The sequence below is a fragment of the Cyprinodon tularosa genome, unplaced genomic scaffold, assembly GCF_016077235.1.
Source record: "Cyprinodon tularosa strain WSP-4 unplaced genomic scaffold, ASM1607723v1 ctg672, whole genome shotgun sequence".
Lineage (NCBI taxonomy): Eukaryota > Metazoa > Chordata > Actinopteri > Cyprinodontiformes > Cyprinodontidae > Cyprinodon > Cyprinodon tularosa.
In genome coordinates this window covers 110,048-133,804 of record NW_024039421.1, presented here as the reverse complement: position 1 = coordinate 133,804, position 23,757 = coordinate 110,048, and the positions used below count along the sequence as shown (strand labels likewise).

Below are 23,757 nucleotides of genomic sequence, written 5' to 3'. Positions count from 1 at the left end.
GAGTGAGAGTTTGGATGGAGGCTTAGTTTCGCTTAAAAAAGAGGACAAGCTGGAAAAACAGCTAATAGGTGAGAAACAATGTTTTCAGTCCTGGGATCCAGTCCTACTCCTCTCTGTAGGGGAATTTCTACTGCAGATCAGACCCAGAGGTCATGCAGACAGAGGAGTGAGTAGACACTGACATCTAGTGGTCACAGACTGCAACTCCCTCCCTGTTTGTAGCAGGGTTGCATCAAATGCTTTAACTGGGCTCTGAAAAATAAAAATGCAAACCCTGCAGCTGGAATTTATAAACTAACAAAGAGGATTAGAGCCAATGAAAAAATAAAAAAGTTAACTGATTATTAAATATTATTTCAGATTAATATGGGGAAAAAGTCAGAAGACAGAAATACCAGTTTTGAACATCTCAAAGACAAAAACTTTAGTACTTGGTTCAAACAAGTCTAAAACATGTCCTAAACATGACCCAAAGTTAAACTTGTTAATAAATAACACACTCATTGAGCAAGTAACAGAAGCTAAACTTCTTGGTGTCTTTTTGGATAATAAACTGTCTTGGTCAAGACACACTGAAGCTGTTGTATATTGAGAAGATGTAGCAAATTTTTGCCAGCTGATTTGACTATTGCTTACAGTAAGAACATTAATAATTTCTCAACTTGACCACTTTTAAACAATATGGTCAAATGCAAAAAGAAAAGATTTAGAGAAACTTGAAATAATGCAGAATAAAGCTGCCTGCGTAGCATTAAATTGTTCTTATAGGACCAGTATAAATACCATGCATTCAAATCTAAGCTGGCTAAAGGTTCTTCGCTATTATTCTCAACGTGGAAAATCTTAACACTCCAGAGTCCACTGTTTCTGTTTGTTCAGTTGAAAAATAATTCGGACTCTCATGTTTATGCCACGACACATGCAGCTGAAGGACGATTTTTCCCCTTTTCTACGAATGTTCAGTCTTATTGATATGTATATAATATTTGTCATCTGTCAAACATGTTTATGAATTTACATAGTATGCTGTATTTTAATGATGTGGACCCCAGGAAGAGTATCTGGGTGTAACGCATAGCTTATGGGGATCCTAATAATAAATAAACAAATAAACAGAAAAACAGACTTTTTTTTCCAGAATTCTGACTGAATTCTGACAGCTAACAAACATGTTAGCATGCAGCCGTAGCCATGTCTGTTTTAGAGACTAACTCTCTTGTTTTAATCACCTTCTGCTCCTCCATTAATCAAATATAATCAGCAGGGACGGAAAAAGTCGCCTAATTCCATCATTTTCCACCAATGTGTTCCTGTTTCTCCCAATCAACTCACATCTCTGTCAGTGAAGCTGAAAGCTCCACATCTCTGCCTCCATGGTGCCCATCTACATTAAGATCCACAATTCTGAGATTAAAGTCAGAATTCTGACCTTTTTCACACATTAAACTGAAATTATATTTAAAGACCAGTTAACTTTTTTTTTATTTTTTCAGTGGCCCTAATCCTCTTCCGTAATAAACACATCTCTGCATTTAATTATTTATTTTGCTCAAAAAGATAACCATCTGGTTTAATTCAGCCAAGGTTCTGTCAGTTCAGGCAACCAAGCTTAGATCCAGAACCGACTTTTAGCTCCTCAAGTCTGACTAAATACTGATGTCTTTTATATTTTGCTGCTTTATCTGTTGAGTTCAACATAAGACACCATGAAAACTAAAGCAAAGAGATTCATTTAAATGTTTACTGGTAAACATTAACGCTCACAATGACACATTTAAACTGTAGCAGAAAACCAAATCAAGTCTCAGGATAGTGAGGCCTTCTAAGCAATGATTCTAAGCAAAAAATAATAATATGTAAATAAAAGGATTGACCGTCGTCATGGGAAAAAAGTATTCAACTATTCACCCTAGTTAAATAAACGGAGATCGATGGATTTCACCTAGTCGGCACATTTATTCATATCTTTGCAAAGAGAGAACAGTTCATCATACAGTCCTTATGGCAGCAATCTGCTCTGTTCTGCCTGAGCAGCGTTCGTTCCTCCTTACTGACAACAATGGAAAGCAGTCAGAGTCTAAACTAATTACAGACACTTTGGTTAAACAGTAAAATGTCATGAATAAACCTGAGAAAGAATCTGGATTGTTATGGAAGAAGCTACGTCTGCTCTACAAACACCATCCTGCAGAGAATGGTGCAGCCTTCAAGGTGAAACAGACTGAATGAAAACTTATAGTGAGTAAATAGGATAAATTATGTGTAATAGAAGATAAATTAAAATTTTCCAACAACACTGTGCACCACACCTGGGTCTACCCACAATGCCAAAGATGTAATTTCAACCAACTACAGCAGCGTGGTCCATCTACAGTTGAGGGATTTTCATAAGATGACATTTGCATCTATTTAACAAGGCATCAAACATAAATAGAACAAAACCTGCCATCTTAAAAGGTTCTTTTAATGTAGTTCAAACTTAGCCAAACAGCATAAACACAATTTCTTAAATTAAGCATGCATTTAGCGAAAGTGGCGAGAAAAAAAAAAACTTTTAACAAGAACAAACCTCCAGCAGAACCAGACTTCTGCGGAAGCCTTTTGGAGGTTGAAGAAAAGCAGACAAACAAAAGAAACATAAAGGCACTGATGCATAAATGCTTCCATGTTTGGGAAGATAACTGTAAACTAGCTCCATAGGTGGCTCTGTCTAGGAAAAATGGTTAAGGATATGAGGTCAGAGCCAGTTTTAATGTCAGCAAGTATGAAAGAGCAAACAGGCGGTTAGTTACATTAAAACCAATGGCTATGTCTAGAAGGGAAACTGGACTAGGCACTGAAAAACAGGAAAAACTATGTTCTAGAATACAAGCAGCAGCCCAGCTGATGACTCCCTCCAGGATGATGTCACTAGTAAATAAAATGAGAGCTGATGGAGCTGCTATGATGGGAAAAATCAGAGAGAAAATAAAGTTTAATCAAAAACAACGCAGGACTGGAGAACAGAAGTGGAATAAAGCAGTGAGGAAAAGGGGTCCCTATGTCCTCCAGCAGCCGAAGCCTTTAGCAGCATAACTATAGAAATAGGTCAGGATTGCCTGAACCACTCTAACTATAAGCTTTATCAAAATGCAGTTTTAAGCCTAGCCTTAAAAGAAGACAATCTGACAGTATCATCCATTAGTGGGAGTGGTCTTCAACCAGCAATATCAGCAATGGCATTGGGTGGATTCACTTTTATGACCAAATCTATCTCTGTTTGCTTTATGTTCTATATCCACTAAAATCCATCAAAGTTTCATCATAAGACATTGAAACTAAGGGAAAATTCATAATGATGTATTTTAACTTTTGTAATTTTAGCTGTAAAACATTAAAGCCTCATAGAAAATACTGTAAGAACAACTTTTATGAACTAAAGAACTAAAATGTTCTTCTGGTGTGATCCAACAAACCTCTGGCAGGAAGAATCTGTCGTCTTTTTCACCTTTTTCACTTTCCTTTCTGACTCTGCTCTATCCTCCTGGTGTATTTCCTGTCACTACTGCTGTTACTGATTGGCACTATTATAAGTGAACTAGTGAGCTGATTAGACAGAGAGGCGGACAGAGTCATTAAAACATTTCTTTTCAGCAAAACTTTTGGTCCCCCTTAGAGTTTTCTTTTTTCTCTTTTAAAACAGCTTTTATTAATTTATTTTATTTTATTTCTTTTATCTCTATGTTTTTCTTTTTTAATGCTTTTTTTAAAAAGCTTTTTTGTAGCACTTTGAGGCCTTTTTGGTGAAAAGTGCATTATAAATAAATGAATTATTATTATTATTATAAAATGTTTCTATTCATTGCATTTTTGTAAACGTCTGACTGTTTCACTTTAAGCCTGGTTAATTCAATACAGCTGATATACTTCAAAACATAGTAAACTATTTGCCACAAGTCAGAGGCTCTTTTAATCCTCATCAAATGGAAAAGTGGAGAAAAAAAACGAAATATAATAAGTTAGACCCTAAAGAAAAGAAAGTAGATTTTTAGCCGATTCTGAACTTAAAAGCTTTTCAATAATTTAAACTTTAAATCTTGATTTAGTTTTGTATGGAAGCCCGTTTCCGCCACTCAGTACAAAAAAAAAAGAAAAAGAAAACATTATCTCGTTATAATGAGTTACTATCTCATTATAGCAAGAAATTATTTTTTTTTTACAGAGTGGCGAAAACGGGCTTCCATAGTAAAGCTTTATCACCATGAGATGCTGCAGCTTTTCTGTTGGAATCTCATCGTTACTTTGATACGGAAGAGGATTATAAGGAAGAGGATTAGGGCCAGTGCAAGAAAAAAAAAAAAAGTTAACTGATTTTTAAATTTTTATTTTAGTTTAGTACGGGAAAAAAGTCAGAATTCTGACTTTTACCTCAGAATTCGGACTTTAATCTCAGAATTCTGACTTTAATCTCAGAGTTCTGACTTTTTTATTGTCAGAATTCAGTCAGAATTCTGAGAAAAAAGTCAGAATTCTGACTTTTTTCAGTTAACTTCTTTTTTTTCAGTGGCCCTAATCCTCTTCCGTACTCCTCCGTACTTTGACGCTTCGTCTTCGCATGTATTTTATCCCTCTGCAGATGCCGTAGTTGTGTACAAACATGGCGTCGGAAGGCGGCGGCGAGGAGGACTTTGTGAGTTTCGGGACTCCTCTGGAGCCTCTGGAGGAAGGTGAGGTTCTGCCCATCATCTCCCTCAGATGCTCTCCTTCTCCATTAGAGCTTGGCGGAGGTTAAAGGAGGAGCAGCAGGAGGAGAGGAGCAGGTCTTTGATGGAGGCTAAGCTAACAGCTGCTAGCTTCTGCTCAGACTGAGGCTTAAAATGTCCTGAAATTAATTAACTTCTCAAATGTTGATGTAACTGAAATACAAACTTCATAAATCCACTGATTTAAACCCGAACATCAGTTAAATGTATGATTGTCACACATGTCCACTTTAGACGCTTTTTATTTCAGACCAGAAGGTGAAATTCACGACTTTCTTAAACAGTTGATTTAAAATAAATAAAAAGTTTTCTGTTCAAGGGAGAAAAAACCGTCATCAGCAACGCAGAGACTTATGGAGGACCAATCCTGCCTCAAATAAAATACATAAATGACTCATAAATATATGGCCTGAAATTGTAATAAGTGAGCCATTAAATGCAACAATATGATTTAAAAAACAAAAAGTATATTAAAAAAAATTTGAAATTATTTTTATATGATTATATTTAATTTTATTGTTCTATTTTATCTCTGCACCAGTAAATAAGTAAAGAACAAATACAGCTTTGCAGTAAAAAAAAAAACTAAGTTTAAATACTATTAGTTTAAATAAAAATAAGTGCAGAGATGACATAGAACAATTAAAATAAATGATAAATATAATCGTATCAAAATAATTGATACATTTTTAGATATATAATATATAATTTCAAGCCATTATTACGGCAATGACAGATTTGGGTGATTTATTTATTTCTGTATGCACCCGGTATTGTATGGCAGGATTGGTCCTCCAGAGAGACGCCCCTCTCCACTAAACACGTGACGGTGGAGAAGAAAAACTTCCTTAAGATGAAGAATCCTGCAGAATCACTTGAATTTATCATTGGTGGAGATAGATGGCAATAATTGCAGATTTGGAATGTAGAAGTATAATTAGGCAGAGAGAGGAGAAGGGGTCCCTATGTCCTCCAGCAGTCTAAGCCTATAGCAGCAGAACTATAGAGATAGCTCAGGAGAACTTTAGCCACTCTGTCAGGTTTATCAAATAGGAAAGTTTTAAGCCTAGCCTAGCCTAAAAGTAGACAGGGTGTCTGCACCATGTACTTAAAATATGAAACTATTAGTATTTGGTGTCTGTATTTTTCACAGACCAACTGATTTGAGATTATTTATTTTTTTGGGAATCTGAGGGATTCAGATTACAGCACAGGTAGCCACCTTCTCCACAACCGGCTATTCATTTAATCCAGTCCTTAAATTGTTACCCAGAAAATAAGCGCAGATCAGTTCTTACTGATCCTGGATCGTCAGGATTGTCCTGCTAAAACGCCTCATGTTTTTTGGGGGGGGTTTCAGACGAGCCTCTGAAGAAGCCCATCCCGCTGCACGAACAGACCGTGAAGGATGAGAAGGGACGCTATCAGAGGTTCCATGGAGCGTTCACCGGAGGCTTCTCAGCGGGATACTTCAACACGGTGGGATCAAAGGAAGGTCAGTCCTGTTAGAGGTTGAATTTAACTCGGACTTGTGTGACAGACGGCTCTGAACACACTTACTGTTCTGCTCCCAGATGTTAGATCGTTCCTTAGGATTGATCTGGATGTTTTTTAGATTATTTTAATCCAGATTCTGAAGCGCTGCAGGAATCTGTAGTTCACATCGACCTATTCCAACGTCTCAAGTTTCATGTCTCCTTCCTTCCCCATGAAAGGAGCAGCTTATGACTAGGGATGCAGGATATTGGGATTTTGGCCGATATCCGATATGCCGATATTTTAAAACTCATGTAGCCGATAACCGATATCGATACCGATGTTAAAGCTGGACAAAAATAAGTAGTCGTTGAAAATAGCAGTTTTGTTATCCATTTCTGACACTTTGAAAAATAATATACTCAAATATATTTTCATATGCTGATATCAAATAGATTTTTAAAAACGCGGTATCGATCTATTTTACTTTCAAAATCTGGTGAAATTTCATCGTTCTGTTACAAACTCTCGTGATATTTTGCAAATTCTTGTGAGATTTTGTTAGTAAAATAGATCGATACCGCGTCAATATATCAACATATAAAAATATGGCAACATTTGGTGAATTTTCGGGGGATTTCGTAGCATAACGATGACATATAGCAATATTTCATTAGTAGAAGAGATTGATATGGTGTTTTTAAATGGCAATATATCAGCATATGAAGATATTGGGATATTTTAATGTATCAATATTTTTTTTTTAAGTCTGTAAAAAAGAAGTTTTTGAGGAAGAAGAAGAAGTAGTATTTTGTTTTTTTTTGTTTTTAGACTTTAGAAACTCAGAAGCTGATCAAATATCGGGTTAAATATCGGTGGGGTGGCCGATGTCCCATATTCAGTTTTAAGGCCGATACCGATAGGGGGCCGATTATATCGTGCATCCCTAATTATTACAGGATGTTGGTTGAAGGCAGGCCTTGCATGACCGAGTCTGGTTCCCACCACAGGAATGGAATCAATGAAAATAAATAAAAAAGGTTTATTTTATAACATGTTCTGTGTTCTTTTATAAAGATATAGAGGTGTTTGTTTGAATCCTGAAAGTATGATGATAATAAATCCTGAAGGTTTAATCTCTGATTAAGGATTATTTGATGAAATAAAATCAGCCAAACATTAATTTCTCCTAGTTTTTCTGATATCTTTATAATTTAGGCTGGACTCCTTCAACCTTTGTGTCGTCACGGCAACAGAAAGCTGAGAAGCAACATGCCCGACCCGAGGACTTCATGGACGAGGAGGTAAAACCCTGATGATCTTCTTCCTATAGATAAACCTTCCCTGTGAGGCAGAGCAGCAGGTAGAGGACAGGAGTGACGGAGAGATGCAGAACCAGAACCGGGCTTTACGGAGAGTTTGATCCCAAGATGACAGAGAACTGCTGCTTGTTGTCAGGATTTCAGCGAGCACGGCATCGCTCCCAGAGAGATCACCACCAGTAAGGAGTTCTCCTCCAGCCGCAGAGACGAGGCGGCGGAAAAGGCCAAAACCATCAGCGCTCAGGCGGCGCTGATCCCCGGAGACACGCTGCTGGAGGAGCTCCTCTCACCAGCGAGGTAGGAGCTGGCGCTGCTCATTGGTTCGGTGTGTTATAACGGCTGAAGGTTGTCGGTTCTGCTCCCAGGTCGTCCATCGGCATAGAGCTGCTGACCAAAATGGGCTGGAAGGAAGGACAGGGCATCGGGCCTCGGCTGAAGAGGAAACCCCGCAGACAGCTCCAAGGTCGGGAAACGCAGCGCTTCGGATCAGAACCAGAACTGATAGAACTGAACTCAGCGGCTCCTCCCACTGAACATCCATTCATGTGTTTCATATTTCTTCTTTATCTATGTAACAGCGGAAGCATCCAGAATGTACGGCTGTGCGCTTCCCCCTACTGGCTCGGAGGAATCAGAGGTAGGTCGTAGCTTCAGACGACCCAGTTAGAAACCATCAGGCTCTAAATCTGGATGCAGCAACAGACTCAGAGGTTCAAATATACGGGAACAAAGTCAGCTTCCTATCACCTAAACAACATCTCCAGGATAAATAACGTTATTGACATTCTGTAGGGGTTTTTTGTAGACAGAAATGCCAATAGTTTTAACTATCCTTAGTTTTATTAAAATAGTTTTATAAAAAAAAAAAAACTGCCATTCAGTGACTCTAGCGCCGCTCGGTGACTGAGGGAGGAAACAGGAGTGACGTTAAAGTTTCCTGAGGATCCGCAGCTGCTTTCAAAGTGGATGAAGCAGGTCAGAAGCTCTCCACAGTTTCTCTTCTTTGCCTGGAACATTTTCAGAAGGATGTATTTTTTTTCTTCTGTTCCCTCGTTGAAAGAGTTGTTTGGTGAAACGCTAAAATGAGCAGCTGCAGCTCATGTGGAGCTTAGATCGTCGATTGCTGCTTTTTCAGATGATGATCCAAAGCTAACTGCTGTTAGCGGAGCCTAGTAGTGACTATAGCGCAGCTCTGTATTCTCTATCAGGTGTTTCATATGTCCGTGGTTTTAGCAGAAGCTTCAGAAGAATTTATTTATTTTCATTTCTTTTTAATGAGGCGGTGGATTTTCATCTTATTTTAGGTTGGAATCGTAGATCTGACAGCCCTGCAGGTGAAGGACGGGTGGAGTTATTAGCTATGTCTTTATCAATATAGTAGATATTTTTTGGTAACAGCAGAAGAGGATTTATTTGAAAATCATATTCATTAATCAGGGTTCCTGCAGGTCCTTAAAAAGTCTTAAAAGGCATTGAATTCTTCAAAATAAAACTAAGGCCTTAATTGATATTAAAATGTCTTAAATCAGTCTTTCGTAGGTCTTAATTTTAAAAACATCATAAATAGGATTATTTTTATTATGATTTATTTTTGTAATCTAAATAAAACATTAAAATTGACCTTTTTATTTAAAAAAAAATAACTGCTCGCCATTATTGGTTCCGTCCCGATAGCGGAACCAATAAAGCGTTGTTGCGGTCGGGACATTTGGGAGATGCACCATTAACTTTTTGTCTGGAAAATATGAGCAAGTGTAAATGTAAGGAAAATTGTCTCCAGCCAAGAGTTTTCTCCATGGCTAAAACCAGGGAACATACATGAGGCTCAGTGGATTTAGTGCAAGAAGTCATTGAAGCTCAGAACGATGGGAATGAAGGCAGTGGAGTCGCACATGCGAAACACGAAACACAAAACGTCAAAATGGAGTTACAGAGAAACAGCCGGTATTTCTCAGTTTAGTTCCACCCTTGTCTCTGCAACGCCTCCACTTATCACCAAATCAAACAGACTAAGAAAACCATACAAAGAAAAATAGCTGCAAAAAAGACTTAGCCTGGTTATGTTGGGGCTTTAAAACTGATTTGTTTTGTTCCCTGCTAAAACAAAGTTTGTGAATTCGGTTAAATAATTGTTCAAATATATCTGTCATTGGTGTGTTTTTAGCTTTCTTCCTGTATGGGAAGCTTTTCAACATTTGAAGCATTAGTGCAGTGGTTTATGTTAAAATAAACCTTTGGGTTAAGTTGTCGCAAGCAGGTTTTTCTTGTGAATTTGGTCTTAAAATTTTATTTCAAGTGGCATTATAGTCTTAAAAAGTCTTGAATTTAACTTGCCTTATGCTTTAGGAACCCTGATTAAAATCATTATATACCAATTTATATTTATAAACTAGTAAATGGTAATGCTATCTGTACCAGAAGCGCAGCACGCCATTTCTCTCTGCCGTGGTTTGCTACACCGCTCATATTAGCCGTATTATTAGTCCAACTCCAACAAAAAACCAGACTAGGGGCGGGGGCGCTTTGGTGGCGCTTTGGTGGCACACACGACCCATGCATGGAGGCCTTAGTCCTGGACGCGGGCGACCCGGACCAGGATCCTGGTCCTTTCTCGCATGTCTCTCCCCCTCTCTCGTCCCCCCCCCTCCTGTCGGCCTACTGTCCAAAAAAAAAAACCAGCCACTAGTGCCTTAAAAACTCAAAAAAATAAAAACAGACTAGATGTTCTGGAACAATCGTCAGTGTTTCCATTCATCTCCATTATAAACTGCTGACGTCCCTCTGATGTCACCACATGGAGATGTGCCAGCTATGAAATAGGCTGCTGATGTGGAGCCACTCAGTACGTCCTGCTGCAGGATTTTAATGCTTAGTTACAATAAATCGACATCACGTTATCATCACTTTAAAGGTCTGATTCTCTGTCAGACCTTAAAAAACGGCGGCTGCAGCTGATCCGACTGATGGACAGATACCTGCGTCCTCACTAGAAATGAGAAAGTGGAGAACATCAGCCCAGTTCTAAATAGGGGTGTGCAAAATAATCGTCATGACGATGCATCGCGATTCTAATTTTTGTGATCTACTGCATCGATTCTTGACGCCAAGTATCGATTCTTAATTTTAAAAAATGAACAAATAAAATACATGAATGGTTGGCGCACATCAGCCAAACCAAGTGGAATACAACTTCCAGTCCAGCAGATGTCGCTGCGGATGAGTTGACGCCCACTGCTTTGTGTCACAAGCATTTCCGGCCGTGGGATACTGAGACGAGTCATTCGAAAACAAAACATGGAGGACACTAAGAAAATTCGCCCGGTGGCTCCATCAGATTTCAAGTCAGATGCTTGGATGCATTCTGGCTTTAAAAACAAAGAAGGTAAAAATGAAATTGATACGATGCACGTCATTTGCAAAAGGGGAAATATACATTTGAATGTTTTCGTTTCATTGGTTTAAAGGACCACTGAGGCCATGTAAACGGCTCTGATTATCCTTATTTTGTTATTTTAAGTTAGATGAATCCTAAGATCTTTTTGTCAGTGTGTCCACGTCAGTAATCGTAATATTTCTGTCCAGTAGTTGTTTCCATGGCAACACCTCCAAAAGTCGGTTCATTAAATACAGCTATGTATGAATTCAGTTGCTTTCAGTTACGTATCAATTGAAGACACGATCCAGATCATTTATTGCCAGTCAGCCACTGGTAGAGGCTGCATCTTTTTCTTACAGTGTTCAGTGAGAATATCGCAATGCATCGTGATGCATCGCAATATTTCAAGTATCGTGATGCATCGTGAGAGAATCGCATCATGGCATGTGAAACTTCTTTGCCAATACCCACCCCTAGTCCTAAAGTCCTTCCACTGTCTGCCCAAATCTCAGAGCAGAGATTTTAAAACATTTCTGTTAGAACCAAAAGCAATGACAGACTTTCTGTCAGTAGATCAGTGGGTCAGACCTGCAGGAGCAGCCATTAAAAATGGCCGTTCACAGTCAAACGCCAGCCGAATGGCAGCAACAAAATCCCCTCCAACTTCCAGCCACTGAAGTGACCCCCCTCTGGCACATTTCTTTACTCTGACTCCACCCTTTGACTGAATTACAGGGTCTGACCAGCAGATGGCGCTTCTCTTTAGATCTTAATGTCCTCAAATCATGACAGAATATTTTAGTACAAAGATTGATTTTTAAAAAGGAATTATAGGGGATCAGCCAGGGACCCATCAAGGAAAGTGGGGAAATTTTGAATGGCTGCTGCTGTATCGGGGCTTCTGGATCAAATCTACTCTGCATTCCTGAACAAACATGGAGACGCAGCATTTATCTCTTACGCTCCGCTAATCTGTAACGTGAGTTTCTTTAAATCCAGATTAAAAACATTTTTGTTTAGAGTCGCCTTTGGATTCTTTTTATTTAAACTTGTAAATGAAACATGAATCGGTTCAGTTTGATTTTATCTTTTCTCTCTCTGCCTCTAAATGTACTTTTTTAGGATTTCATCACTTTGAATAATCCTTTTGATGCATAATAAACTTCTAGCCAGTGTAACAGTTATGGGCTAGGCAGCTGACTGCTACATCAGAAAACAGTTCGTTAAGGAGCCTGAGGTGTGAATGAAAACACAAGGAAACTGTTTTAGTTGGTGTTACATGCAAGTGTATTATTGTTTTTCCTTGTAAACATGGAAAAAATAAGGGGCAGGAAAAAACAACAACAAACAAAACAATTACAAATACACAAATAAAGCAATTAAAGAGTCCTGGGGGTCTTGTCCTTTTTTAGCTCGCCATCAGTTGTTCAGGATCTGAGGATCTGATCCATCATATATATAAAAAACCCGACCTAAAAGGCCAGAAAACCCATTAAGTGTTTTAACAAACAACACAAATGCAACAAATAAAGTCAATACAACTATCAAATATCTAATAATTAAACATTTCAATCAGGTTAAATTAACCATAATTTAAACAAACAAAAAGAATAATCATTTCAAACTAATCAATTAAGGTTAAACTTGAAAAGTTGAAATCAAAAGTTAACTTTCAAAATATCAAATAAAATAAATTAACTCAAATACTCAAGCAGTGTGAGGAAAAGAAATTAAATAAATAAATATACTGCGCAATATCAATTTAAATGTAAATGTAGCTACATGATCCTATTTTAATGCATTTCATTTCACAAAGTGCCCAAACACACACACCATACCAGCAGGTTAGTTACCTTAAAGCAGGGAGTGGGGCGCACCCAACAGCGATCAGCTGTGACAGCCCAGGCACAACAGCAACTGTTCTAATAAAACAATGCTCCAATGAGCAATCAAGCAGCCATTGCATACCAATCCGATATCGCTATGCTAGGAACAAACTCACCAAGAGAGCAAATCAGTGGTTTCAGAGATTTGGATTATTTCCAGGGTGAAATGTTCAGCAGGATGCCAACAGCCAGCCACAATCACAGTGGAACAGGTGATGTAGTTTAACCTGGCTGGAGGCGGGGCTTTAAATAAGTTGAGGAGTTTGGGCAAAACAGGAAGTGGGCCCGCAACAATAAAAGTCTCGAATGATTGACTAATTGCGGGTTACACCAGACTTTCTGAAGAGCTTCCTAAAGTAAAACCCTTAGAGGTTCTGATGGGTCTGAAGGTGTTACTTTCATCCTCAAACAGGCCTGGAGCCGCTTCTCCTCCTGAAGATCTGTCTGTTTGCTTCTGCTCAGGAGGACGATGAAGAGTTTGCCCCAGAAAATGTTACCTTTGCTCCAAAGGATGTGACTCCGGTGGACTTCACCCCGAGGCTGGGGGTTCAGGGTCTGGGGTACCGCGGTCTGGACCCAGGTCTGGCCCTGCTGGGGCGAGTCACGGACGAGCATGTGGACCTGTTCAAGCCTCAGTCAGAGACCAGGAGTCGGCTGTTCGGGGACCGGCAGAGGAGCTCCAGGAGAGGAGGGGTCGCCGGTCAGGTGGGGTTCAGCTCCTTTAGGGGGTCAGAATGATGGAGGTCTGGGTGTTGGTTGACCTGAGCTTTGACCTGCAGGCGTTTGGCGTGGGGGCGCTGGAGGACGAGGACGTCTACCACAGAGACTCCATGTTGAGATATGACACCGTTCTGAAAGACGAGGAGCCTGGAGACGGTCTGTACGGCTGGACGGCTCCGCAGCAGTACACCAAGCAGAAAGGTAAAACCCGGACAGTCCTGGGAACGTCTGAAGGGCGTCCGGCTGGAATTACGTTCATGTTTGTCTGAATGTTTTCAGACAGAAGCAGAGACGCTTCGTACCTGGGGAAAATCCTGGAGGGGTTCACTCTGGCCCAGAAACCTCTGGAGGAGAAAACGGTGAGTCTGCAGCTGAGAAGCTTTCTGTTTCTGGAGGAAACTCCCCGCTGACTCCTCTCTCCTCCTGCAGATCTTCCCTCCTCCCATTCTGCCCAGAGATTACCGCCCTGTCCATTATTTCCGTCCACAAGTCATCGTCTCCAGACTGTCTGGAGTCAGTCCGGCGCTCGCTGAGGCTCTGAAGACCTCCCGGGGTCACATGGTCAAAGAAGAGCCCCAGCAGGGAGGACGCCACCAGCTGGACTCTGGCCAGAGGGCGGCGCTGCTGGGAGAGGACGCCCTGAAAGGTGAAGGGCTCCGTCTAATCTCTGGGTTCACCAGTAAGCCTGTGTTTAGGTTTGGACTCCCGCTCCAAAGACCTCATGATCCGATTCTCTAAGAGTCTTAAAGCATCAAACTGACCGACCAGAATAGAACCTGCTGGTTCTGCTGGTTCTGAGATCTCCGGTCCATCCAGAACCAGAGGCAGGATTTGGGTTTTCCAAACCAATTTGCTTCCATTCTTTGAATCCGTTGAACTCATTACAAAATAGGTTTTTTATCCCTAAAGCAAATGATACGTTATAATAACTCAGGGATTTTTATGAGTTGTTGGTGTTGAAAGCTGTAAGCAGGACGGATATTCTGTAGAGTTCTGTGTATCAGTAGATCTGTTGAAGCCTCTGACTGAAGACAGTCTGATGTTTTTTATCGACTGATGTCCATAATGTTCTTCTCTTTATGAATAACTCTTCTTTGTGATTCTAGAAGAGTTTCTGGAACAGACCGGCCTTTAATATTAGCTTGATGAGCTTTTTTAAAGTCGTAGGGAAATCATATTTAACCCTTTAAAGCCCGATCCAAGAATAAAACAAAACAGAAAATTACTTTTTTTTGGTTTGAAGTCCTTATTTGGCCTTTTAACAAAATATGTAAAAAGAAAAAACAAGAAATACATTTTTGATATTAATAATTTATTACTATGCGATAAGTCAAGATTATTTTTTGTGTAGTCTTCTACTGGCTGTTATCAGGTATATCTGATTGTGTACAATAGGATTTTGAGCAAAGTTTTTACCATTAAATTATGCAAAAGGTGTCAGACGCAAAACATTTCAGAAACCGTATGTATCAAATATGATACATTAGGCATTATAGGGTTAAATGTCAAATCATTCTGGCTTAAACATGGATATAAATGTTCTCTTTATCAGATGATATTGTCCCAAAAGTTAGAAAAAGTCTATAAAAAAAAAAAATCCTGCCTGTTTTTTTCCGTTATCTTCTCCAGGCCAGTTAGTTCTACGTCAGCCTGAACACCTAAATTCGGCCAATCATATATCAACGGTCATCTGTCAATCAAATGTTTTCGGGTCATAGCATCTTGATTCATGTGTCGCAGCTAATATACGCAACGGTTGAAACCAGAATCCTTTCCTTTCCCATTGAGTTGCGTCCCAGTGTTCACGGGGATGGACGTCTGTGTCTTCGGCAGGCGTAGAGCTAACAGAACATTATTTTCATACAATAACAGAAAAAATAATAAAGATTACATTTCTATCCATGCAGTGGCGGTTCTACACCAAATGTACCAGGGGGCCAGCGTGTTTCATGGGGGCCCAGAAAAGCATGAAATAAAAAAAAAACTGGGCAAGCAGTTCAGATATATAAAGAGAGCTGCATGAACAGAAATTTCTCTTCAACTAGGTTTAATAAAACTTCTATTACTAATTAGGTCAATATATATTCAGAATTTATTTTATTTTTTACTTAATTTAAGTTGAAATTACCGGGTTTTTTTTGTTTGTTTTTTTATATATAAAATCTGAATTGGAACTCAAGAAAAAACTGATAAATTAAGCTGTAAAAATTTGAGGTTTTTTTTTTTCATTTTGAAAAAAACCATTTAGCAGATGAAGACTGGGATCCTATCGCAGCACCACTGCAGATATCGCCTCATTGTTTTTGAATAATTAGTAAAACAGAATTTGCAACCATGTCTGTTCCAGCGCATATCATCTTTAGAGTTTCTTTGAGCATGATGTCTTCAGTACAGGGGCCATAACGGGGACCAGGACATGTTCTAGAGGGGCACTGGCCCCCGTTGGCCCCTGTCTAGAGCTGCCCATGTATCCATGTTTCAACCAGAATGATTTGACATCTAAATTTGATTTCCCTACGAATTTAAGTTAGCAGAGCTACTTCACCATGCAGCCATCTTTATCAACACAATTCTAGAATTTATGTGATTAATTAATTGTAAAGATATGATGAAAACACTTGAATATTTTCCCAACATAAATCTAAAATAAAACTTGAATTTTAAATATTGAGGGTTGGCCCCAAACCGGGAATAAATCTATTTAGCAAAACCCACTAAAAGAAGCAGCCTTTATGCAACCAGATGCTAACAAGTCAATCCTTTTCCTCCATCAGACGCGCAGAGTTACTGATTATTAGTGGGTTTTTGGCCACACCCCCTACACCCGTCGCTGGTTCGACATGGGGTCCTAGATCTATTCCTATCTATCTAGATATAAACATTTCTGCCCACTGTTCCCTGAAGGAGGACTTCAGCTTCATTGTAATGTAGATTTGCAGGGACCAATAAAGTTGATTGTCTTTGCTCCTTTAGTCGGTGAATTACGGTAATTATTGTGGCTTAATTCCTGATTCCTTCATCTGCTTCCTGGTTCTGACCCGGATCAGGTCCCAGTTCAGTCTTGGATCTGCTGAGACCTGAGGACCGACAGTGCCTGCTCAGCCTTCGAAACTCCTCGGCCCAGAAGCCATCCACGCCCGACCCCCCCCTGCCCACTCCGACCGGACCGGTTCCGACGCCATCCGCCCTCCGGGAGCAGGAGGCTCTAGCGGCGTGGAGAGGCTCCTCCTCCTCGCAGAGCTTCAAACCTTTTGAGAAAACCCCCAGCAAGCAGGCGCGCTACGAGCTGTACCTGAGCCGCCTCCGTGACGGAGACAAAGGTAGGAGACGTCCCACAGAAACCAGGAACCAACTGAATCCAACTGAAGGTCTGAACCGGGACTACAACTAACTAGATTTAACACATCAATTAAACGATTGATTACTTTTTCAATCAATCGATTAATAATCAGATAGCCAAAGGTTCCTTAAAGAAGACTTTTTGTTAAATTAAACCTCATGAAGCTAAAACTTTTCCACTTCAGACGTTCTGGATAGAAAATATGAGAGAAGAAAAATATTTTTATCTTAAATAAAAAATCTTTACATATTATTTGGTATAATTACTGCTCTAAGGTCGCTCTGTCAGCTAAAGGCATGTTTTAAAATCTCTAAACTCCAGTTAACAATTAATCGACTACTAAATGATTTAAAGATTATTTAACCCTTTAAGCACCGAGGCGCTTAGGAGTAACTTCTGCCTGAAATTCCAGATGTGAATTAAAGCAAGTTTAGCTCTAAACTATAAATCGGAAATAAAATTGTTTGTATTTGTGTGACATAAAGGCACTGAGGAATAGTTTTCAGGTGGAACCACTATTTTAAATGTCAGCATGTCTGATTTATAGGAGATTAAACAAAGAAAAAAAAAAAAAAAATGTTTTTTTCCACGATAAAAACTGCAAAATATCATGAAAGCCTGTTTTAAACTCTGGATGAAGCTCAGACTCCATAGATCCACATCTGGACTAGAACTCAAACACATTTGGACCGAATATGATGAAGCATGTTTGTTCCACAAAGGTTTTAGCTGGCAGTTTGCTGGGAGGAAATGGGATTTTAGCACAATGCCAAATGTACAAAAATGCATTTTTTCCTCTCATAAAGGAGAATCTGGTCAGATAAATGTGCTGATTTCCATATTTGGAGACCTTCTGCATGAGGCAAAGCCTTTGCTCCTCAGATTTAGGCGTTTGTTCATTGAAATTTACCGATAAAATCACCAAACTGAATAGAAAATAAGAGCAACAGAGCAATTACCTCCAATGATGGCGGCCATTAGGAGGCGGGGCTAAAAATGAATACCTGCTGATGCCACACAGAGTCGCACATGTCAGGTGGAATTTTAAATCTTATTTTGTTTATTTGTTAACCCAGCTATAAAACAAAAGGTACTCGTGAAAAAATTATTTTAGAAATTTTAAAGCCCCATTTGAAAGGCGTGTGGAGGATAAAAAGTGCCAAAATTAAATAAATAAATACGGCATTAAATAAATAATTAAATGTGTCAATAATTAATTAAATGTGGAATTAAATAAATAAATGTGTCATTCATTAATTAAAACCACGTCACTAATATAAAGTGCCGCAATTAAATAAATAAATACAGCGATAAACAATTAATTAAATGTGTAATTCATTAAATAAATACGGAATTAAATATATAAATGTGTCATTAATTTAATTAAATACGTCTTCATATTATAAAAAATATATATATAATTATTTCAGTGCGTCGAAACCATTAAAATAATCTGTCAAACTCCCCCATCAAAGTTAGGGGGCGGGTATCTAACACCTGATTGGTCACCCTGCACATTAAGGCGGAGCAAATCGATTACAGAGACCCGATTGGCGTTAGCCCCGCCCCCTAACTTTGATGGGTGAGTTTGACAGATTCTTTTAATGGTTTCGATGCACTGAAATAATTATATATATTTTTTTAATAAAATGAAGACGTATTTAATTAAATTAATGACACATTTATATATTTAATTCTGTATTTATTTAATGAATTACACATTTAATTCATTGTTTATCACTGTATTTATTTAATTGTTGCACTTTATATTAGTGACGTGGTTTTAATTAATGAATGACACATTTATTTATTTAATTCCACATTTAATTAATTATTGACACATTTAATTATTTATTTAATGCTGTATTTATTTATTTAATTTTGGCACTTTTTATCCTCCATATGAAACACCATGTGACTGTGTTTTGGCCATGAGCCGGTGTCAGCTGGGCCCTGCGCCGGGCCCGCCGGGCTCAGGCGGGTAAATATTCGATTAAATCGGATGAACGGTCTCAGCCCGTCTTAATGTTGTTCCTGTGGATCTTCAGGTTTAACCGGTTAATCTCGATCATTTCCTGCTTCCTTCATGAGCAGAAACGACCATCAAACTGGTCATTTCAGTCCCACTGGGCCAGAACCAGTGGGCCCAGTGGGCCAGAACCCGTCTAAAGAGGTTCTTCTGTCCCATAGATGCCCTGGAGCAAAGTCTGGACCCGACCATGACTGAGTGGGAGCGCAGCAGGGAGCGCGAGGAGTTCGTCCGAGCATCCATCTTGTACCGACCCTCCTCTTCCTCGCTGTCGTCTCGCTTCACTAGCGCCAAGCACCAGGAGGACGACGACACGGTGGAGGTCCACCTGGACCAAGAGGTAGGACACCCAGATGTGTTCTGCTCGGAGACGCTCCCCCTGTTCTCCCGGGAAGTCTGAGCTTGTTGTTTGGTTGCCAGGGCGACGTGGATGATAAGCAGGAAGCCGTCAAGATGAAGATGTTTGGAAAACTGACCAGAGAGACGTTGGAGTGGCATCCTGACAGACTGCTGTGCAAGAGGTTCAACGTTCCGGACCCTTACCCTGGGTACGAACCGAACCGGACCAGAACAAAGCCCCGTGTCCCAACGTGACGCCTAACTCTGCCTCTGATTGGTCCTTCAGGTCGTCGTTGGTGGGTCTGCCCAAGGTGAAGAGAGACAAGTTCTCCGTCTTCAACTTCTTAACTGTTCCAGAGAGCCGGCAGGCGGCAGGTAGGTCCACTGAGGAAGAACCGGACCCGCCGCGTCCAACCACTGGTTCTGGACCACAAACACTTTGCATCGTTTTCTGGTCCATCAACAAACGAGCGACCGACATAGAAGCAGAACCTTCAGAACTCTGGCTGCAGGTCCTCTGGGCTCAGACGGGTTGGAGACGTCTGGACTTTGACTAGACTCTATGTACAGATTGAAGATTATAACCGTATAATCAGACAGATACAGCGAGGATTAGGGCCACTGGAAAAAAAATGTTTACTGATTTTAACATTTTATTTAAATTTAGTATGGGAAAAAAGTCAGAATTCTGACTTTAATCTCAAAATTCTGACTTTAATCTCAGAATTCTGACTTTAATCTCAAAATTCTGACTTTAATCTCAAAATTCTGGCTTTTTTTCTCAGAATTCTGACTTTAATCTCAAAATTCTGACTTTAATCTCAAAATTCTTACTTTAATCTCAGAATTCTGGCTTTTTTTCTCAGAATTCTGACTTTAATCTCAAAATTCTGACTTTAATCTCAAAATTCTTACTTTAATCTCAGAATTCTGGCTTTTTTTCTCAGAATTCTTACTTTAATCTCAGAATTCTGATTTTAATCTCAAAATTCTTACTTTAATCTCAGAATTCTGGCTTTTTTTCTCAGAATTCTTACTTTAATCTCAGAATTCTGACTTTAATCTCAAAATTCTTACTTTAATCTCAGAATTCTGACTTTAATCTCAAAATTCTGACTTTAATCTCAAAATTCTGGCTTTTTTTCTCAGAATTCTGACTTTAATCTCAAAATTCTTACTTTAATCTCAGAATTCTGACTTTAATCTCAGAATTCTGACTTTAATCTCAAAATTCTGACTTTAATCTCAAAATTCTTACTTTAATCTCAGAATTCTGGCTTTTTTTCTCAGAATTCTTACTTTAATCTCAGAATTCTGACTTTAATCTCAAAATTCTTACTTTAATCTCAGAATTCTGGCTTTTTTTCTCAGAATTCTTACTTTAATCTCAGAATTCTGACTTTAATCTCAAAATTCTTACTTTAATCTCAGAATTCTGACTTTAATCTCAAAATTCTTACTTTAATCTCAGAATTCTGACTTTAATCTCAAAATTTTGGCTTTTTTTCTCCTCAGAATTCTGACTTTAATCTCAAAATTCTGACTTTAATCTCAGAATTCTGACTTTAATCTCAAAATTCTGACTTTAATCTCAAAATTCTTACTTTAATCTCAGAATTCTGGCTTTTTTTCTCAGAATTCTTACTTTAATCTCAAAATTCTGACTTTAATCTCAAAATTCTTACTTTAATCTCAGAATTCTGACTTTAATCTCAGAATTCTGACTTTAATCTCAGAATTCTGACTTTAATCTCAAAATTTTGGCTTTTTTTCTCAGAATTCTGACTTTAATCTCAAAATTCTGACTTTAATCTCAGAATTCTGACTTTAATCTCAAAATTTTGGCTTTTTTTCTCAGAATTCTGACTTTAATCTCAAAATTCTGACTTTAATCTCAGAATTCTGACTTTAATCTCAAAATTTTGGCTTTTTTTCTCAGAATTCTGACTTTAATCTCAAAATTCTTACTTTAATCTCAGAATTCTGACTTTAATCTCAAAATTCTTACTTTAATCTCAGAATTCTGACTTTAATCTCAAAATTCTGACTTTAATCTCAAAATTCTTACTTTAATCTCAGAATTCTGGCTTTTTTTCTCAGAATTCTTACTTTAATCTCAAAATTCTGACTTTAATCTCAAAATTCTTACTTTAATCTCAGAATTCTGACTTTAATCTCAAAATTCTTACTTTAATCTCAGAATTCTGACTTTAATCTCAAAATTTTGGCTTTTTTTCTCAGAATTCTGACTTTAATCTCAAAATTCTGACTTTAATCTCAGAATTCTGACTTTAATCTCAAAATTCTGACTTTAATCTCAGAATTCTGGCTTTTTTTCTCAAAATTCTGACTTTAATCTCAGAATTGTGGATCTTAATGTAGATGGGCTCCATGAAGGCAGAGATGTGGAGCTCTTAGCTTCACTGACTAAGATGTGAGCTGTTTGAGGTGGCCAGTGACACATTGGTGGAAAATGACGGAATCAGGCGACTTTTTACGTGCCCGAGGGGTCCCCTCATTAATGGAGGAGCAGAAGGTCATTAAAACAAGAGAGCTAGTCTCTAAAACAGACATGGCTATGGCTTGATGCTAACATGTTTGTTAGCTGTCAGAATTCTGAGATTAAAGTCAAAATTCTGAGATTAAAGTCAAAATTCTGAGATTAAAGTCAAAATTCTGAGATTAAAGTCAGAGTTCTGAGATTAAAGTCAAAATTCTGAGATTAAAGTCAGAATTCTGAGATTAAAGTCAGAATTCTGAGTTTAAAGTCAAAATTCTGAGATTAAAGTCAGAATTCTGAGATTAAAGTCAGAATTCTGAGATTAAAGTCAGAATTCTGAGTTTAAAGTCAAAATTCTGAGATTAAAGTCAGAATTCTGAGATTAAAGTCAGAATTCTGACTTTAAAGTCAGAATTCTGAGATTAAAGTCAGAGTTCTGAGATTAAAGTTAGAATTCTAAGAAAAAAGTCAGAATTCTGACTTTTTTCCCCATTCTAAACTGAAATAAAATGTAAAAATCAGTAAACCTTTTTTCCCTAATCCTCTTCCGTAGACAGAGGAACTGTCCTAATTAGATAAACTATTATGGAAAACATCGGTTCTGACACCAACAGGCAGCTCATATTAAGCTCACATATCATCAATGATCCTAACAAAGCTAAACTTCTCACTTGTTCCTCTCAGCTCCTCCAAAGCCTCTGGAGCAGGAGAAGAAGTCCAGGTGGGATGTTTCAGAGAAAAGCAAAGAGAAGAAGAACCAGGATTCGCTGAGCGAGCGTATCAGCGATGCACAGAACCAAGCTGAGCCCAAATCTGAAGAGAACTCACCTCCCGGGTCCAACAGCATCCAGACTGCAGCCGGCAGCAGCGAGGTCCGTCTGAACAAACCGGACCTGCAGCTTTAGGTGGATCCTCTGCAGGTCTAACCTCTGCTGGGCTTTTCTTCCAGGGGGGGTCAGCAGATCAGCCCAGCTCAGAGCAGAGAACAAAGGATGAAGACCAGGAGGAGGAGGAGGAGGAGGAGAGGCCTCCTATGGATCTGTTCAAAGCCATCTTTGCCAACTCCTCTGATGAGAAGTCCTCCTCCTCAGAGGGAGAGAGCGATGAAGAGGAGGGGGAGAATGATGCAAAGGAAGAGCGATCAGAGACGGAACCAGTGAAGCTGTTCGTCATCTCCTCTTCCTCCTCCGCCGCCCCCCCTGCCTCCTCTTCCTCCTCCGCCGTCCCCCCCGCCTCCTCTTCCTCTGCTGTCACCTCCAGGCTGCACACAGGTTCTCCAGCTGTTCTGCAGATGTTATCAGCATCAACCGGACTCTGAGCTCAAAGGTTCTCTTTGTTCCCCAGAAGCAGCAGCTTCCCGTCAGACGTCGGCCAAAGACGAGGAGGAAGAGTTTGGACCGAAGCTGCCGCCTCCTTCGGCTGCTGTCGGTGAGAAGCTGCTCCTCCTCTGAGTTCTGGTGCTGAGGAGACTTCCCTCCATTTTTCACGGTCGGTTTAAAGCGGATCGGGAGGTTTAACTGTTTGCTTGTTGTTCTCCTGATCAGACAGAGGAGGCGCCACCTCCACGGCCTCCAACCGTCAGGATGAGAAGTCCAGCAAGAGAAGCAAAGAGAAGAAGCAGAAAAGCAAGAAGCACAAGAAGGAGAAAAAGGTTGAGGAAGAGGAGGACCAGTTCAGAGGTGAGCTGCTTCTGATCTCCGTTCTGATTCTGTTTATTTCTGCAGAAGAAGAAACACAAGAAGCACAAAAGCAAAGGGAAGAGTAAGAAGGAGGAGTCGACCAGCGGCTCTGAGGAAGACGAGGAAGACGCCGAGCTGTCGACGGACGAGCTGCTGAGGAGGTCAGAGGTCGCAGCGAGCTTCGGCTCATCAGCGGTTCTGATGTTCTGATCCTAAATCCGCCTCCGTGTTTCTGATCTGCTTTCAGACTGAAGAGCATCCGGACCCCTCGGATCCGGTGACCCGGAGGAACGCATCATCAGCCGTCTAATAAAAACCAGACATCTTGTTAATGTCGGTTCTGGTTTA

The 23,757-nt window shown here is 39.5% G+C and overlaps 1 protein-coding gene across 1 annotated transcript; it reads left to right on the top strand.

Annotated features, from left to right (window-relative positions):
* Positions 1 to 4,607: 4,607 nt before the first annotated feature.
* Positions 4,608 to 23,757, top strand: gpatch1 (G patch domain containing 1). Its single transcript, XM_038267427.1, has 20 exons — positions 4,608 to 4,706; positions 6,103 to 6,237; positions 7,437 to 7,522; positions 7,677 to 7,837; positions 7,906 to 8,003; positions 8,119 to 8,177; positions 13,265 to 13,507; positions 13,582 to 13,723; positions 13,802 to 13,881; positions 13,952 to 14,168; positions 16,570 to 16,842; positions 19,053 to 19,231; positions 19,312 to 19,439; positions 19,517 to 19,605; positions 22,415 to 22,602; positions 22,680 to 23,001; positions 23,075 to 23,158; positions 23,275 to 23,381; positions 23,455 to 23,570; positions 23,657 to 23,757. The coding sequence occupies exons 1-20, from the start codon at positions 4,637 to 4,639 to the stop codon at positions 23,688 to 23,690; spliced, it is 2,811 nt and encodes a 936-aa protein (XP_038123355.1). The 5' UTR covers positions 4,608 to 4,636; the 3' UTR covers positions 23,691 to 23,757.

Bases quoted from the DNA above. Each gene is read 5' to 3' on its own strand.
- gpatch1 (XM_038267427.1), top strand. From the start codon at position 4,637: ATGGCGTCGGAAGGCGGCGGCGAGGAGGACTTTGTGAGTTTCGGGACT. The intron at 6,238-7,436 runs GTCAGTCCTGTT...TTTATAATTTAG, and splicing joins CACGGTGGGATCAAAGGAAG to GCTGGACTCCTTCAACCTTT. The intron at 8,004-8,118 runs GTCGGGAAACGC...TCTATGTAACAG, and splicing joins ACCCCGCAGACAGCTCCAAG to CGGAAGCATCCAGAATGTAC.